The sequence below is a fragment of the Eubalaena glacialis genome, chromosome 13, assembly GCF_028564815.1.
Source record: "Eubalaena glacialis isolate mEubGla1 chromosome 13, mEubGla1.1.hap2.+ XY, whole genome shotgun sequence".
NCBI lineage: Eukaryota > Metazoa > Chordata > Mammalia > Artiodactyla > Balaenidae > Eubalaena > Eubalaena glacialis.
This window is the reverse complement of record NC_083728.1, coordinates 56,010,265-56,028,941: the sequence shown is the minus strand read 5'-3', so window position 1 is coordinate 56,028,941 and position 18,677 is coordinate 56,010,265. Positions and strand designations below refer to the sequence as shown.

General features: G+C 53.2%; 1 protein-coding gene across 3 annotated transcripts in view; it reads right to left on the bottom strand.

The window, feature by feature from the left end:
* Positions 1-18,677, bottom strand: part of RAB11FIP3 (RAB11 family interacting protein 3) — a 79,961-nt gene that overhangs the window by 18,156 nt on the left and 43,128 nt on the right. For 2 of the 3 annotated variants that reach the window (XM_061210212.1, XM_061210213.1), the window contains exons 3-5: positions 13,031-13,125; positions 4,912-5,069; positions 801-950 (exon numbers count right to left, since the gene is read on the bottom strand). In XM_061210212.1, coding sequence (XP_061066195.1) covers positions 801-950; positions 4,912-5,069; positions 13,031-13,125 — 403 coding nt within the window. The remainder of the gene's footprint in view (positions 1-800; positions 951-4,911; positions 5,070-13,030; positions 13,126-18,677) is intronic. The other variant, XM_061210214.1, reaches the window with a different exon arrangement.

The following is an 18,677-nucleotide window of genomic DNA, read 5'->3' as shown; positions in this document are numbered from 1 at the left end:
ACGTGCAGGCTCAGTAATTGTGCCTCACGGGCCTAGTTGCTCCGCGGCATGTGGGATCTTCCCAGACCAGGCCTCGAACCCGTGTCCCCTGCATTGGCAGACAGATTCTCAACCACTGCGCCACCAGGGAAGCCCCTGGCAGGTGGATTCTTAACCACTGTGCCACCAGGGAAGCCCTGTAATCCTTTTGCAACAGTCACATCAAGGATTGCTGATCACAGATTCCCACAACAAACAATCACAATGAAAGTCTGAAATATTGTTAGAATTACCATAATGTGACACAGAGACACGGTGCAAGCAATGGCTTTGGAAAAATGATGCAGGGCTTCCACAGGCCTTCAGTGAGTAAAAAACACAAAGGAAAGTGCAGGACGAGGTCCACCTGCACAGCAAGACTGAGATTGCTGAGCAGGGTGTCAACACTCACACACACACACTCACACACACTCTCTCACACACTCACACTCTCTCACACACACACAGCCTCCCTCATGCTCACTGCAAACCGCAATGTGATCCACAAACAGCACTGTGAAACCCGTAAAGCCGAGTTTCCCAACCCCAGCTCCGTGCCCTGGGACTCGGCTGAGGCCCCATAAACGGGGAGTGACTGGGACCATAACCGATGCGAGGAACCACAGCCAGCTGTTATCCCAATAGAAATCTTAAAATTTTGACTGTGGCATTGTTCAATTATATTACAGTGTATAAAACAAGTTCTCTGTGAACCAAAAGGGGACCCTCCCCCTTAACAGAAGAGAACGTGAAGAGACAGGGCCCTGGTGCAGGGCTGTTACCTGGGGGTGAGGAAGATGGGGTCTCTGCAGCCGTGCTCCCCGTTGCAGAGGGTCTCTGGGGACAGCTCCGCCTCACTGCCCTCACCATAGTCCTCGAAATGCTCCTCGCCTCCTATCACCGTGACGACCGACTGGCTGTGCAGGTGGGACCTGCAGAGGCAAACTAGTGTCAGCTGCCGACATGGGCTGCGGGCACCCCAGAGCCACGGGCGTGACCTGAGCCTCCAGCAGAAACGTGCGGTGACCACACGTGTGAGTTCGTGTTCTAACAGCCGCACTAGGGAAGGTAAATGCGCAGGTGAAACTGACTTTAACAATGTACTTCACTTGGCCCAACATACCCAAAATCATCACTTCCAAAACAAGATCTTTACATTATCTATGTCCTTGTGTCATAATAAGCCTTTGAATCTGGTGTTCGCTGCACCCCGGGCACATGGCAGGTGCTCCCCGCCCCGGGGCCGGGCCACCACCTCACCACGGATCCCCCCACCCCCCGAGATCCTGTGAGCAGGCGCAGGAGCTGCCCCCTCAGAGGGGCAGGCCTGGTAGTCAGGAGGGGCCAGTCTCCGTCCGCTGCCCAGACCCACAGTCACACGACACGCAGTGCAAGCTCCCCGAAGCACCTGACCCCAATGGTCTCGGGACGTCCGACTGCTCTCTGAAGAGCGTGTCCGAGTCTGACTGCCGCCCACCTGCTACCAGCCCTCACCTTCTCACACAGAGACAGGAAGAAATGATTCCTTCTGACAGACACCATTTCACACTACATTGCTTTCTGTTTCTGTAGGTGAGCTGCTTCGTGGATCCATGTGCCCAGACCCCAGGAGAGGAAGCTGCCCCCAAAGTGAGAGGGACCATGCGCAGCCTCCACGTGCCGGACGTGGACGCTCGTGGGCGGCGAGGAGCCCAGCGCCTGTCCTCATGTCAGAGGGGATGCGCGCTTGGTGCTGGGGACCCAGGGCAGACCACGCAGCTGTCACGCACCGCATCGACAGAAAACGGGTGGCTTTAGATTACAATCAGCATCCTCGCGGCAATTCAAGATTTTCTCATTTGACACCAACGTGACTTCAACAAATCCTGAGAGCAAGTCACTGCTTAAGCAGCAAAACAGCCCAGAGCCTAGAAACTTCCAGAGAAAAACTAAGACCTCATAATGGTTTCCCAGATTTGACACTTCAACTTTGATTACTTGACCCAAATTGGATTTAATTAAAAGAACTTAGGGACTTCCCTGGTCATGCAGTGGTTAAGATTCCACACTCCCAATACAGGGGGCCCAGGTTCAATCCCTGGTCAGGGAACTAGATCCCACATGCATGCCGCAACTAAGAGTCCACATGCCACAACTAAGGACCCCGTGAGCCACAACTAAGGAGCCCGCAAGCCACAACTAAGATCCAGTGCAACCAAATAAATAAATATTTTTAAAAATTTAAAAGAACTTACCTTATTACCTTAAAAAATACTGATCAGGGGCTTCCCTGGTGGCGCAGTGGTTAAGAATCCGCCTGCCAATGCAGGGGACGTGGGTTCAAGCCCTGGTCCGGGAAGATCCCACATGCCGCGGAGCAACTAAGCCCATGCGCCAGAGCCTGCACTCTAGAGCCTTTGAGCCACAGCTACTGAAGCCCGTGCGCCTAGAGCCCGTGCTCTGCAACAAGAGAAGCCACCGCAATGAGAAGCCCGCGCACCGCAACGAAGAGTAGCCCCCGCTCACCACAACTAGAGAAAGCCCACGCGCAACAACAAAGACCCAATGCAGCCAATAAATAAATAAATAAATAAATAAATAAATAAATAAATAAATTCTTTAAAAAAAAAAAAAGTACTGATCAGGAAGCTACAGCGAACGTGGCATCCCCAACCCCACGTATTTTACCCTCACACCTCCCTCCTTGGTCACTGCAAGCCACTCCGGGCTCCATCTCCACACGCTGGGCTTGGCCCCTGGTGGCCCTGGAAGGTGTTCCTCCAGTCCCAACAGAGCCCAATGGCCGAACGTGCACACACGACGCCCCCTTCCCCACCAGACGGTCACCCCACACCGCAGCAATCAAGGAAAGACCCCAATAAATGAAGCAATAAACTATGTTCAAAGACTGGGAGACCCATAGGGACAAGATGTTGGTTCTGCCCAAATAATCTACAGATCCAGCAAAATCCCAACCCAAATCCCAGTAGGTACTTTTTTCCAGAGACTAACAAGCTGAATCTATATAAAATCCACATGGAAATGTGAAGGCCAAAGGTGCCAACGCAGCCTTGTAGAGCGAGGCTGGAGGGTGCACATGACCGAACGGCAGGACCGCTGGGCGACAAGCCTGGAGCAGAAGGACTGAGTGGTGCTGACCTGCGCAGGGCACACAGGGCCAAGCAGGGCGTCCAGCACAGCCCATGCACTCGGTCACCTTGTGGGGCAGTGAGGAAGGAGGGAGCTTCCAAACCGAGCCTGAGCTGATGGACATCTATACAGGAAAAATGACCCCTGCCTCACACCATGCACAAAAACTCCCTTAACGGGGAGATGAAAGAGCTGAAAACAAAGGCAAAACAATAAAGCTTTTAAAGAAAAGCAGAAGTAAACGTCACAGTGATGTAGAGTAAGCAGAGATCTCTGAAGCAGAACTCAGACGTGCCAACCACAAAAGACAAACAGATACCCTGGACTAAAGTAGAATTAAAAATGTCTGTTCTCAGACACCCAAGGAAGTGAGAAGATGACCTGCAGAGGGGGGAAAAGATGCCTGCAACACACCCGGGACAAAGGAGTCCCCTGAGACAGAGGAAGAGCTCCCACAATTGAAGACGGAGGAAAAGACGGCCCACGGGACCCGGGGAGGCCAGATCCACCCACCGCCTGTATCCGCAGAGGCAGCCGACGCAGAGCTGAGAAGCAGTGCTGGGACCATCAGGCCACGAGCCTGTTTACTATCTGGCCTCTACAGAAAAGCTTGCGGAGTCCTGCAATCAACAAAGGGGCGAAAGCCTGGAACAGGCACCGCACAGGAGAGGGTCTCCACGTGGGCAGCCAGTGCAAGAAAGGCACTGCCCCCGTCAGGCACCTGGGAAACCCAAGTGAGGACCACCTGCTCTGCGCGCCCTCGGACAACAGGCGTGAAGAAGCGGAGGATGCCAGGCGCTGCGAGAATGGAGAGCAGCTGGAACCCGCAGGCGGCTGGCAGGCAGGGAGCTACCAAACCCCACCTGTAAGTGTCTGACCTGCAGTAACCCCTACAGAGGAGCCTGTGCCCCAGGTGCGCCCTACGCCACCGAGGAACAAACCCGGCCACCGAAAGACGTGATGCTTACATGCAGCAGCTTTATTCATGAAACCAAAACTGTGAGCAAACCCAATGCCCCAATGCCCACTGACAGGAAATTAAGAAGCTGTGGGCATTCACACAGTGGAACACTCAATAATAACCAGAATAAACCACTCACAACGGTGCACACAGACACGGATAAACCTCACAGCCATGATACTAAGTGGGAGAAGCCAGGTGGAGAAAGGATACACACTGTGTGATGACCCTTGAGTGAGGAACAAACCAGGAGCCAGGGTACCAGGGAAGGAGCCGGTGGCGGGGGGCGGCGGGAGGGCTGGTGCCTGGGACAGGCATGCCGTCTTCAATTAGGGAGGAAAAACACAAGCTCTGCAGGGGCCAAACAAGAAACGCAATGAAATAAAATAAGCAAAATTCCAGTTTCAAGGCCTCCCGGGGAGCCGAGGGCAGAACCGCCAGCCGTCACCTGGGCCCACATGGGCCACCTGGCACCTGGCCTCTCTGAGGCGGCCCTTTCCCCTCACTGTCCTCAAACGCATGGAGTCAGGGTGCCATAAAGATGAAGACGTCTGAAGTGTGTCTCGCCCTGGGTCATAAGAATTGTGATGACAAAATCCAAAAGACTAAGCGAACGTTTTCTCCTAGGATTCCTATCTGTACAGAGGAGCACCTCCTGACGGAGGCTGCACGGTCAGCTGGGTGCAGGCTCTTCCCAGGACCGCAGCCCTCCGCAGGCTCACACTCCCCTCTGGATCACCCGACATGAACCCCCCCATGAATCCATCTGCCATCAGCCCCGGGCCATGTAGATGGGAACAGACCTGCCCGGGAGCAGCAGCAGGGCGCCGTGGCCGGGCTCCTCCGTGGCGTCCAGGCATTCGGGGGGCACCAGGGTGCCTGTGTCCTCATCCGTGAAGGTCTCACACTCACTGTAGGTGCTCTCGGAGCCCATGTATGCGCTGTCTGTCACCTCGTTGGCCTAGGAGAGAGAGCCAAGAGTCAGTCCCGGGGCCCGGGAAAGGACCCCGTGGAGGAGGAGCTTGCACGTGGGAGATGTCCCTCCTGTACTTCTAAGCAGAAACAGTAGGTTACAAAACACTTCAGTATTTTAAAAAATGAAAAATAGGCACATGTTCAAGAGCAGATAAAATGACTGGAGTGATTTTTAAACTTAGTTATAGAAATATGCCTAAAACGGACACAAAGTATCCCAACATCACAGGATACATGTCAGAACAGCCCGTTTTGTGGCTTTCCAGCACTGGAATGAATTCTACCCCAGGAACTAATGTTCAATAATGTAAGACTATGCCTTTTTAAAAGTCCCCATCAATATCTGCTATGTACGTGCAAGCTATTGCTTTGAAATTCAATTACGTGGTCTAACCTCAAAATACGAATTCATCAATTATTTGACCAATTATGTTTGCTGGTTAAATGTCTACTTTCCCGGACTTCCCTGGTGGCGCAGTGGTTAAGAATCCGCCTGCCAATGCAGGGGATGCAGGTTCGATCCCTGGTCCGGGAAGATCCCACATGCCACAGAGCAGCTAAGCCCATGCGCCACAACTACTGAGCCTGCGTTCTAGAGCCCATGAGCCACAGCTACTGAGACCAAGTGCCACAACTACTGAAGCCCGCGCGCCTAGAGCCCTCCCGTGCTCCGCAACAAAGAGAAGCCACCGCAATGAGAAGCTTGCACACTGCAACGAGGAGTAACCCCTGCTCTCCGCAACTAGAGAAAGCCCGCGCGCAGCAACAAAGACCCAACACAGCCAAAAATAAACTAATTAATTAATTAATTTTAAAAATGTCTACTTTCCCACTAAACACATCTTTGTTTTTACTCTTGTGGACCCAGCACCGAGCACAGGGCTGGGCGTACAGCAGACAGTAGATATTTGTGGATTGTCCAAATGAACTTAAAACTGAAGAACCATTAAACAGGCCATTTTCAATTTACAATCTCAGCTTTAACTGAAGAGCAACTTCATTGGTTAGGAGAAGTAGCCAACCTTTCATGCTCAAAAGAGTCTGAGGTTAACAATTTGCAAACAAGTAAGAATTCAGAGAAGCAACTGGAGACGGTGCACTTTGTCCTCGGGCTCTGGTGTCACAAGATGAGGATGGGGTGCGGGGGCAAGAGGGCCCCTGACGGCTGTCTCCACGCCTGCGCCCGATGGAGACCCAGGGCCCATCCTCGGTCTGCCGTCCACCAGCCGTGTGACCCCAGCCCGGGCTCTCGAGCATCCGAGCTGTGCTGCCTCATTTGTAGATCAGGGGCTGCAATGCTGATCTCAAGAGGTCGCAACCACTCAGGACTTAGAGATCACACAGGCGGGTGCGAGAATAGAGCCTGAAAGCCGGGGGCTCACGTGTCATAGGTGGTGCAACCCCCGCCTCCTGCACATAGGACAGAATGAAGCAGGGAAGGCACCCGAGGTACCTACTGCAGGCATTCCATGATGCTCCTTATTTCCAAGGGAAAACCCGATATTCCTTGGAATCTCAGGCAACTAAGTAATTCACAAAGAGCGTTCACTTCAAAATCTGAAATCAGGAAATCCCTTCAAGAGGCCCCCACTCTCCTTCTCCTCACCACCAAGCAGGTAGCTCTGGGCTCAGCCTGCAGGTAGGGACACTGTCCGAGCCAGGCAGGCTCCGCCATGTGCGAGGCTGGGCCCGCTGCTCCTGGGCCGAGGGACAGCTGCCCGGAGCCCTCCCCTCCCCTCTGCTTGCCCTCGAGCTGGAAGCAGGCGGGGCCCACACACCCCAGACTTGGACTGGGGGCCTCAGAGATGGCTTCCTGTAGGGGACAGAACATGACTCTTGAGGTCAGCGTTTAGACAGCTGACCACCACCACTTCCAGCAGAGGCTCCTCTGGCCAGTGTGGCCCCAGGTCCTCGCGGGCAGCGGGGTGTGCAGAAGCGACGGCCAGCTCGGTGCCAGGGGAGTCCCGGAGCTCAGGCCTGTTGACCTCACCCGCAGTCATGCCGCTGAGGCCGGGCTACAGCCGGAACCCTCCCTGGGGCCTGGAGGACGGTTCAGGGTGGAAGTAATTCCCCACAATGCAGGACGAGGCAGATGCCATGCAAACCCGACTGCGCCTACACCTCGCAAGCAGACACGCCCACCTTCCATCCTCATTCCTAAAGCAAGCCCGGCCCCGGGGGCACACAGAGCAGCCCCAGGGGCAGGAGGCCCAGAGGCTCCAAGAGGACCCAGGGCAAGGCCCAGGGAGGGCCGAGGGGACCGGGAGGACGGGGCCAGCTCGTTTCACAGACACTGCCCACCTGCTTACCCCCTGAAGTCCAGGCTGTCCTGAATAAATTTCAGCAAGCCAGATAGTTTTCTAGGGCAGGCGGGCGAACACCTGCCTTTCAAGAGGGCAGAAAACTGTCTGTGAGCGTGGTCCACTGGAGGAACACCGAGGGCTCAGAGAGGCACCCCAGCGGCCCCCATGTGCTGCCAGACAGGACCTCGCTTTGCCAGCCCACCGTCTATGCCGCCAACTTAAAAATGATTACAAATTACGCGTTAGGATAAGCTCATGTGGAAATCAAAGTGCACATTAGAAAGCTTGGCTGTGTTTCCTCACCGGTTAACAAATGCTGGGCCAGCGGGTGGACAAGGAAGCCCGTGCTCACGGCCATCAGTGAGGGGCTCGAGGGCGCCCAGGCCTGCCTGGGGCCCTCGCTGTCTGGTCATGGTCCCTCCAAGGGGAACAAGCTGCCAGGCAGACCGTGGCCGGTGTCCAGCCTCCTCTTACCCTCAGATGCCAGCCTGGCCAGGGCCTGGCTCCTCACACCAGCTCCAGGAAGGGCGCGCTCATGGAGACAGCCTTCCCATGGAATTGGAGTGCTGGGGACTCTGTCCAGACCGGTCGTCAGCTTCCAGCGGCCTTCTATTTGCCCATCGTGCTGAGGTTCTGCAAAACCTGTGTGTCCACCTGAAGGTACATCACTGTCTCGGAAGGAGTTTAACCCGCTCCCAGACATGCTCCATTAAACCCGCTGTGCTAGCTGGCAAGGGGGGCAAAGTTCAGGAAGTGCTTGCTGGGTTTTTAACAGTCAGATCAAAACAGAGCGGCTTTTGTTCTTGATTTTCTAACCTTTCTGATAAGAGTTTGAACAAAAGACCTATTTCTCCATCACCTTATTAAGGCCAAGAGTTGGAGGAGAAGGGAGGGCCGGAGAAGGCACAGCAGAGACCACGCTTATCGTTCCGCTGGCGCCTGCTCTCTGCGACTTTCCCATCGCCCCTCTAGAAGTCCTGACACGCACTCGTCCCCGCGGGCGTCAGGTCCTCTGCCAGTGTGCCCTCCACCTCGATCAGACTCTCAGACCCGGAACCACCTTCTCATCCCCAGAACGTCAGCGACAACCCTCATTCACCGCCCCACCCTTCCCCTTCTCAGAATCGCCACTTTCTCCTGGGGAGAAAAGAATCAGAAACTTTCTCCTGGGGAAGTCCCTGGATGTCCAGTGGTTAGGACTCCGCGCTTTCACTGCCGAGAGCCCAGGTTCAATCCCTAGTCAGGGAACTAATAAGATCCCACAAGCCATGTGGTGAGGTCAAAAAATTTTTTTAAAAATTAAAAAAACAAAAACTTTCTCCTAGGAGCTCTCCTACAAGCTGGGGCCAAAGGGATGCTCAGTCAGACACCGGAAGCCACGGGTCCCCCAAAGCATTCCCAGCAGGAAAGGACTCGGGAGCAGCAGTCCACCAAGTGTTACTGCAGAGTGCACCCTGACCAGCACCGCTGTGTGCCCAGACAGAAAATGTTCAACAAAAGGCTTATTTATCTCTGAAGATCGCCAGCAGAGGGTCTCCAGATGTGGTATTGGATATAATACACATAATCTTCACTCATATTGTTATGGGACTTACTGGGATTACACGATTCAAAAGTTTTTTTAAAAACAGCTTTCTACAAGTTTCTGTATAGCACCTAATTCCACTCCCCTCAAAATTACATATAAAAACCTTGAAAACGGGGCTTCCCTGGTGGTGCAGTGGTTAAGAATCTGCCTGCCAATGCAGGGGACACGGGTTTGAGCCCTGGTCCGGGAAGCAACTAAGCCCGCGGAGCAACTAAGCCGTGTGCCACAACAACTAAGCCTGCGCTCTAGAGCCCGCGAGCCACAACTGCTGAGCCCGCGTGCCTAGAGACTGTGCTCCACAACAAGAGAAGCAACCACAATGAGAAGCCCGCGCACTAGAACGAAGAGTAGCCCTTGCTCGCTGCAACTAGAGAAAGCCCGCACGCAGCAACGAAGACCCAACACAGCCAAAAATAATAAATAAATAAAAATAAATACATTTATAAAAAATAAATAAGTAAATAAAATAAAAAATAAAAACCTTGAAAAGCATAAAAACACACGGAGGAACTTTTAAGGCCCAACACTGTATGATTCTAACCAGCTCTACGACATTCTGAAAAAGCAAAACGATGGAGACAGTAAAAGATCAGAGGTTGCCAGGTGCTAGTGGGAGGAAGGGACGAATCTGGGGAGCAAAGAGGATTTTTAAGGCAGCGAAACTGCAACGGTAGATACATGTCATGAATTCATCAAAACCCACAGAATGTACACCACCAAGAGTGAGCCCTAATGTAAACTATGGCCTTCAGTTAGTAACAATGTATCGACATTGGTTCACCCTTTATAACAAATGGAAGATGTTCACTGCAGGGAAACTGTGTATGTGTGTGGGGTGTAATGGGAACTCTCTGTACCGTCTGCTCCATTTTCTATGGAGCAGAAAACCTAAAACTGCTAAAATGTAAAGTGTATTAATTCTTTTACAGCAACCAAAAAACTTAAAAAGAAATATTCCCTCCTTGTTGAAAAAAAAATTAAGATCTGAAAACCTGAGAAGCATTCCTGCTGCATACTCTGAAATGTCAGGTTCCCACCCACGTCCTCAGAAGGTGACAAGCGCGAGGTGGGGGCTGGCACACCTGAGAGGTGAGGCACCATACAGGTGGGAGGGCCACACTTGTGGGATGCCAGGGGGGTCCACCCTGCAGAGGACGGGAGCCAGCAGTCGGACAGCACCCCAAGCCTGCTCTGCCCAGGCTTCAGGAGGCAGCCCCAGCGTCAGTGGGCCTCACCCTTTTGGATCAAATGTGTTGACGCTTTTTACTATCCTGAGTAACAAAACTCATTGTATTAGTTCCCTGGGGCTGCCAATTTCTTTTTTTTTTTTTTAATTTAATTTAAATTTTGGTGGTTTTTTTTTTTGGCTGCATTTGGGTCTTCGTCGCTGCGCGTGGGCTTTCTCTAGTTGCGGCGAGCGGGGGCTACTATTTGTTGTGGTGCACTGGCTTCTCATTGCAGTGGCTTCTCTTGTTGCGGAGCACGGGTTCTGGGCACACAGGCCCTAGAGTGCGCAGGCTTTAGTAGCTGTGGCACGTGGGCTGGGTAGTTGTGGCTCGCGGGTTTAGTTGCTCCGTGGCATGTGGGATCTTCCCAGACCAGGGATCGAACCTGTGTCCCCTGCATTGGCAGGCGGATTCTTAACCACTGCGTCACCAGGGAAGTCCCAGGGCTGCCAATTTCTAACTACCACAAACTGGTGGCTTAAAACAACAGGAATATATTCTCAGAGACCTGGAGGCCAGAAGTTGGAAATCAAGGTGTCAGCAGGGCTGAATTCTTCCTGAGGCTCCAGAGGAGGACCTTTCCTGCCTCGTCCAGCTCCTGGTGGCTAGGGGATGTCTCGGCTGGCAGCCGTGTTCCTCCAGCTCTGCCCACGTCTTCATACCGCCTTCTCCCCCGTGTGTCATCTCCCTCATCAAAGGACATTGGTCATTGGATTCAGGGCCCACTCTACCCAGCATGATCCCATCTTGAGACCCTTAATGAGATCTGCAAAGACCCTTTCTCCAAATAAGGTCACGTTCACGGGTTCCGATGGACCTTTTGGGGGGTACCATTCAACCCATGACACCCACATATACATAAAATACAAAGAATCAATAGAATGCCCGCACGGAAATACGAGAGAAGAACAAAACGGACGACAGTGATGGTAAAGTGTGTGCTGGTGTGTCAACGGGCAGGAGAGGTCTGCTGCTGGCCGACCACTAAGTGAGGAGACGGGGTTCTCTAGACACTCTGAACAAGAAAAGCAGGCTCTCCCCCAACCTAGCTGCACTTCTGGAAAGTTCAAGGTGTGTCATTCCACACAGAGCCTTCCATGCCTCACCATCCCACAGTCTCGGGGTCTGGCAGTTGACTTGACAGCTGACACGTCAGGGTCTGCACACCCTCAGCCCTGCCCGGCCACACCATGCCACAGCCAGCACACGTCCTAGCTGGGCACTTGGCCTCCATGTACCAGGACTGGGCCTGGCACCACCAGGCCACACACAGAATGAACACACCAGCTGTTGCTGAATGGGGAACGCAAGGTGGGGTGGTCCCTGCCCTCAGGGACTCAGGCCCAGGTGGGACTCTGGGACAAAGCTGTGAGGGGTGAACGCTCCCAGGTGGCTTGGAGGCCTGTGCTGGCAGAAATGAGAGACAGTCAGGAAGTGAACCTGTGTCATCTGAGGGGTGACTAATACCTGGGCAGTTTCTCAGAGCAGGGAACAAGCTACAGAGACACAGAGGAGGGCAGTGGGATCCTGTGGGGTGTTACCAGTCACAGGGACTCTCAGAAGCTCTTCATTTCACAAAGGAGCCCGTGCTCTGGCCTTGCTTGGCAGTCTGGCAGAAGGGGACAGCAATGTCACAGGAGAGCCTGTCCCTCTGCTGACAACAGGCCACCAGCCCCGGGTGCACAGCACGGACAGCAGACGCCAGCCAACCACAGCGTCCCCACCAGTGTCAGAATGAGCCCTGCCTGCCTGCCCTTCATGCCATTCCCCGCAGAAACAGCCGTGGAGATGACCAAGAGGCATGTGAAAAGATGCTCAACATCATTAATTATTAGAGAAATGCAAACCAAAACTACAATGAGGTATCACCTCACACCGGTCAGAATGGCCATCATCAAAAAATCTACAAACAATAAATATTGGAAAGGGTGTGCTGAAAAGGGAACCCTCCTGCACTGTTGAATGTAAATTGATACAACTACTATGGAAAACAATATGGAGGTTCCTTAAAAAACTAAAAATAGAGCTACCATATGACTCAGCAATCCCACTACTGGGCATATACCTGAGAAAACCATAATTCAAAAAGAGACATGTACCACAATGTTCACTGCAGCATTATTTACAATAGCCAGGACATGGAACCAACCTAAATGTCCATCGACAGATGAATGGATAAAGAAGACGTGGCACATATATACAACGGAATATTACTCAGCCATAAGAAGAAATGAAATTGAGTTATTTGTAGTGAGGTGGATGGACCTAGATCCTGTCACACAGAGTGAAGTTAAGTCAGAAAGAGAAAAACAAATACCGTATGCTAACGCATATATATGGAATCTAAAAAAAAAAAAAAAAAAAAAAGGTACGGATGAACCTAGTTGCAAGGCAGGAATAAAGACGTAGATACAGAGAATGGACTTGAGGACATGGGGTGGGAGGGGGAAGCTGGGGCGAAGTGAGAGTAGCATCGACATATATACACTACCGAATGTAAAATAGTTAGCTAGTGGGAAGCAGCAGCATAGCACAGGGAGATTAGCTCGGTGCTTTGCGATGATCTAGAGCGGTGGGATAGGGAGGGGTGGGAGGGAGGCTCACGAGGGAGGAGATATGGGGACATATGTATGCACATGGCTGATTCACTTTGTTGTACAACAGAAACTAACACAGTATTGTGAAGCAATTATACTCCAGTAAAGATCTATTAAAAAAAAAAAAAGAAACAGCCGTGGGGACCAACGAGTGAAGCAGGATTTAGGGTACATGAGGAAGAGAGGGTGTATATGTCAGAAGCCCGCTGAGCTCTCCCGGGAAGACCACTTGCCTCAAAGGTAACGAAGTCATCGAACTCCTCGGGGCAGGCTGGCGGCTCCTCGTCAGGGGCAGGCGTGACGCTGCAGAGCTGGCCGTCGGGATCTGCTAGAGAAAGAAGACCCGGTTCAGCAGGTGGCCCAGAGTATCCCCAGAGAGGTCAAGGGGGAAGGTGCGTGCATGGTGGACGTGAGCGGGACCTGGACTGGCCATGAGAAACCCGGGGGGAAGGAGGCAAGCAGTGCAGCCCCCAGGGAAACAAGGCTTTGGGCCAGCTCTCGGGGGGGGGGGGGGGGGGGGGAGGGGGAGCCCGAATGACAAGAGGGCTGTTTCTTAAAGAGTTGGCAGTGTTGTAAGGAGGAGTAAGACACCAAGCTCTGCCACGCCACCCCGGCTGGAGAAGGAATGAGGTGCCAGACTCCACGTTTTATTTATTTATTTTGGCCACGCCACGCGTCTTGCAGGATCTTAGTTCCCCAACTGGGGACTGAACCCAGGCTCTTGGCAGTGAAAGCGCGGAGTCCTAACCACTGGACCGCCAGGGAAGTCCCAGACTCCACGTTTTAAAGAATCTGTCTTGTCTGGGGAGGTGTCAGTGTGGTAACATCTGTCCAAGGTGCTGGACCCACGGCAGCTTTTATTTTCTCCCTTTTTACTTAACTTTATCTTCTACAACACATTTTATTTTATAATAATAATAAGTTTGAAGGAAACGCTATTGTTTCATGTTGGATAACGCTGACGTCAGCACCAGAGACCCCACTTCTCAGACACGAGCCCACAGCAGCGGCCCTTCTGCAGGAAAAGCTCTGCTCCCACGGCCTCTAGGCAATGTCAGGGCATAGCCCGTCCCAAAGAGCATGCAAGATGCCTATGTTTCCTGAAGCTGCCTCATTACTGTGATATCATAAGAAATATTTATTTGGTCTTTGTCTCCATTGGTTCCTGAAACAGAGCTCCTAAAACCCCGGGGATTTCCTGAGTGAAGGGGTGAAAGGAGCATCTTTTATTCATAACAAGCCCCTTTCAGCCTTACCTGGGTTCACACCAGTGAGGTGACTCTCAGAGGATGGGGGCTGGTTGCCAGGGGAACTTTCAGCCCCACTCCTGACCTCTGACCTCCCAGGAGGGGGAGGGGCTGGAGACACAGCTAATCTCCAATGGCCAGGGATTAAACAGTCCTGCCCGTGTAATGGAGCCTCCACACAAACCCCAAATGAAGGGGTTCGGGGAGCTTCCGGGCTGGGAACACACTCAGATACCAGGAGGGTGGCACATCCCAAACTCCATGGGGACAGAAACCTCTCCATGCCAGACCCTGCCCCATATACCTCTTCACCTGGCTGTTCATTTGTAACCTTCATAATATCCTTTATAATGAACTGGTAACAGTAAGTAAAGCACTTCCCTGGGTTCTATGAGCCATTCTAGCAAATTATCAAACCTGCGGAGGAAGTTGTGGGAACTCTCGATTTGCAGTCAAGTCAGACAGGAGGGAGGGTGACCCGGGCACCTGGGCAGTTGGTGTCCCAGGTGGTATCCACAGAGCACAGAGGACTGCGTGGTGAGGAAAACCCACAACACGGATCACAGCAGTGACTACTCAAACACATCAGTTCCTGTTGAGTGTGTTTCACGTGACCTAACAAAACATCAGTCACTTATTTGTATGGAGTAGAGGCCTTTGAGGACCAAGTGGACCAGCAAGCCTCCTGATGCTCCTGGGAAAAGGACTCTGAAAGGTCAGCACCGGCCTCCTTGGCCAGAGGACGCTCTTGTCTGGCGTCTGGACACCACGCCCCCAGCTGGGCTCTGAGGCTTGGAGCCACAGGACAGCCTGGGGAGGGGGATGGATGCTGCCGGACCCTCAGCAGCAGGACATGTGGCTATGTCCTGTTTTGTTTTTTTTTTAATAAATTTATTTATTTTATGATTTTATTTATTTATTGTCTCTGGCTGCGTTGAGTCTTCATTGCTGCACGCGGTCTTTCTCTAGTTGCGGCGAGTGGGGGCTACTCTTCATTGCAGTGCGCGGGCTTCTCATTGCGGTGGCTTCTCTTGTTGTGGAGCATGGGCTCTAGGCACGCGGGCTTCAGTAGTTGTGGCACGTGGGCTCAGTAGTTGTGGCTCGTGGGCTCTAGAGCGCAGGCTCAGTAGTTGTGGCTCATGGGCTTAGCTGCTCTGCGGCATGTGGGATCTTCCCGGACCAGGGCTCGAACCCGTGTCCCCTGCACTGGCAGGCGGATTCTCAACCACTGTGCCACCAGGGAAACCCTATGTCCTGTTTTGGAAGAGTTCTCAATTTGAACAGAATAATCATGCTTCCCCTCGACAATCAAGCGGATTCAAACATTTACACGTTCAGTAACTGTGAGATGCTGCTCCAAATTCAAGACTGCAAAAGCCCTTTGGCTGCTTCCGTCTTAAGAATCACAGGTACTTTTGCTGCTGTTGCTTTGTACTGTTTTCCCCAAGGGAGTGTGGCTCAGAAGGTGGCTGGAGTGAAGGAGCCTCAGAGCGTGGCAGGCTGGACCTGGACCCCGTGCTCGCTGCCCACAACGCCAGCCCACAGCCCTGCAGCCCCTCATTGGAGTCCTGGTCTTTGGTGCTGGTGAACTATGGCAGAACCATGGGGAGAAGGTGACTGTGGACGGAAGGCTTTGGCGTCTGGGGCAGGGGAGGCAGAGGACCACTTACCCCGGCACAAAGCTGTAGAACGCTAGGCTGACTCTGCCTATCTTTCCACTTTCAAATGTTAAGTGTTGCTTGCACTTCCAAAAACTGAAACAGAATTCAAAACTCTCAGAAAGCAGCCAATCATCTTAGCCACGGTGGACATGAGCTCAGATTCCAAGGGGGGGTCCTGCCCCATGCAGTGGAGGAACATGTGAACGCAGCTCACATTTCTACTATCTCGATGGGAACTAAATATGGTTCTTCTATCAGTTTTCTCAATTAAGTATCAGTTTTTACTGTTTATTTATCTCATTCTTCCAGAGCCTGGGGGTGGGGGATGAGCCAGAGCAATGGCCCATTTGTAACAACCCCCCTTGATTTCATTCTATTCCTGAAACGAGGCCTGTGGCGAGGACAGCAGACTCCTGCGCTCCTCTGCAAAACTGGGTCAGTACATGGAGTCAGTGCTCCACTCCCAGACGCAGAACGGAAGCCTGACAGACGCGACAGGCCGGCCGGAAGACATGAGGTGAGCTCTGGCTGAAAGCAGTTCAAGTGATCATGCTCCCATTCTCCCAAATGCTACGAGTTAACAATTTCAAAATCGTCTCTGACTTGCTTTTATTCTAATTTTATTTTCACTCTCCATTCGTAACAAAAGTTAAATGATGACATCAAATTACCAAAAAAAAAGAAGCAGGGGGACTTCCCTGGCAGTCCAGTGGTTAGGACTCCGTGATTTCGCTGCCAGGGCCTGGGTTTAATCCCTGGTTGGGGAACTGGGATCCCACAGGCAGCGAGGCCAAAAAAAAAAACAAGAAAAACTAAAAAAAGGAAAAGCAGGGCCCACAGCCCTGAACTGCTCAGCAGTTCACCCACTGTGCGGGGAGGGGCGTCCCCACCAGCACTGCCCACTCCAGAAGAGGCCGAGTCTCCTTAGGCACCCAAGCTGCCCAGCCCAGCCCCCCGGCCTCCCTGCAGCCCCAAATGTGCAGCGTGGCCCCAGGTCCCCTTCCCAGACGCTCTCCGGGAGACCTGTGTGTCCCCAGCTTCACCGTCCCCCGAGTTCCATCACCTCCCGGGGTTGTCCGGGCTGTCCTCCACTAGAAAGCCAGCTCCACGGGTGCTGTGTCCCTGAGCCTGGAATGGTCCTCTCGGCAAAGCCGACGGCCCTGACAGGTCTCAGCTGCCCCCTCCCACAGCCGCAGCCCCTTCATCCGCCTGATTCAAGCTCTCATCACAGCAGCCTCCCCGTAGCCTGCCCACCCGAAGACCCCGTCCTATCTGCTGGCCAGGCTGGGCCCCTGACCAACCCTGCCCACCACCCCCCACCCTCTCTGCTCCCTCCGGCACACACTTCAGGAGTGGGGTCTGCTCTGCATAGGCTAAACTGGGGCAGGGGGACACCAGCTGCAGTGTGGCATCACGCTGAGACCGAGCCTCACCCTCCCACACAACCGCGTGGGACGCTGCTGTTCCAGAATATTCGTGCCACTGAAGAATCACAGCACCACTTCCTGGAGCATTCAGGCTAACTCTGGGACAGCCTAGGAAGCTTTTATTTTTAATTACAGTGGAAATGTTACCAAAAAAGAACGCAAAAATAATGAGACTCAGTGATGTGTGTGGGCCCCAGAGGCGGAACTTTCACCTAGTTGTCCTGACCTGGGGACTTCCCTGGTGGTCCAGTGGTTAACAATCAGTCTTGCAACGCAGGGGACGCTGGTTCGATCCCTGGTCGGGAAACTAAGATTCACACATGCCGTGGTGCAACTAAGCCCACGCGCCACAACTAGAGAGAAGCCTGCGCACCACAACGAAAGATCCCGCGTGCCACAAGACCCGACGCAGCCAAAAACATAAATATATTAAAAAAAAAAAAAAAAAAAGTTGTCCTGACCTGGAGGCTCTGATTCAGGACGAAGTGAGGACAGAGGGCCCCCCAGCTGCAGGGGGAAGGGCCCAGGCCAAGGCAAGGAGGGAGGAGGGGTGTGGCGAGCCCCATCTCAGCATCAGGTGGAAGGTTGACCACAAGGGACAAGCAGGACCCAGGAGACAAGACATTCTCAGACAACCATCTTCTCTTACCAGGTTGATAAATCTATGCACACGAAACTTCGAGACACGTGCAACCAGGGGACAGCCTCGGGGACAGCAGCTGGCACCCCTTCGGCTCAACAGATGGGGGTCACTCTGCTCCCACGCCGGGGCCTGACGGGCTGGTGGCTGGAGAGCTCTGACAGAGCACTGGGTCGCGCCGCCTGGTCATGAGTTTTCCAGGGAGCACATTCTGACTCGTGAGGCCCAGGGTTGGGACCCCATAGGTCACGACCCCCCAGGAATTCCTACAGCTGAGCTTGCTCTGTTTCTCGTCACCTGTGGGCCTATCAGAACAGAGCAGCCACTGCCCAGCAACAGAATTGGGGATGTGGGCTCAGAGAGGCTCAGAGAGGGCCTCCGAGCCACACAGATAGCCCCGGCACCGTCTCTCGCTGGCCACCGTCCTGGGCTCCTTCCTGCCCACACCCAGGGGCCTTGACCCTTCAGAGAAAGCATGGTCTCGGCCCTGGCTGGAAGGTGCCCCGTGGACAGCAGCTGCTCCGTGGTCACCCCAGGGAGTGGTCCGCACCACTCCCCACCGAGGCCATGGGCTGAGGGTGGGCAGCAGCATGCCTAGCCTGGCTCATGTCAGGCCGAGTGTCCCAGCAATTCCCGTAAGTTCTTGAATTCTAGAATGTTCTGCTGACGTCCCGGTACAGCACTCAGGGACTTTAGCACCTTCTTCCCCACAAAATGGCTTAGTCTCTGCTTACCTGAATATTCAATTTGTTTAATTACTGTGACCACATAAACACTGATCCCCTCTGGCCGAGAGTATTCCAGAAGCACAGTTTCCTCTTACTCCACGTCTTGTTTTTCCTGGCATGAGTGACTGCTTGCTGGTGTCCTGGGCTTGACCCCCATGCACCCACCACCCTCCCACC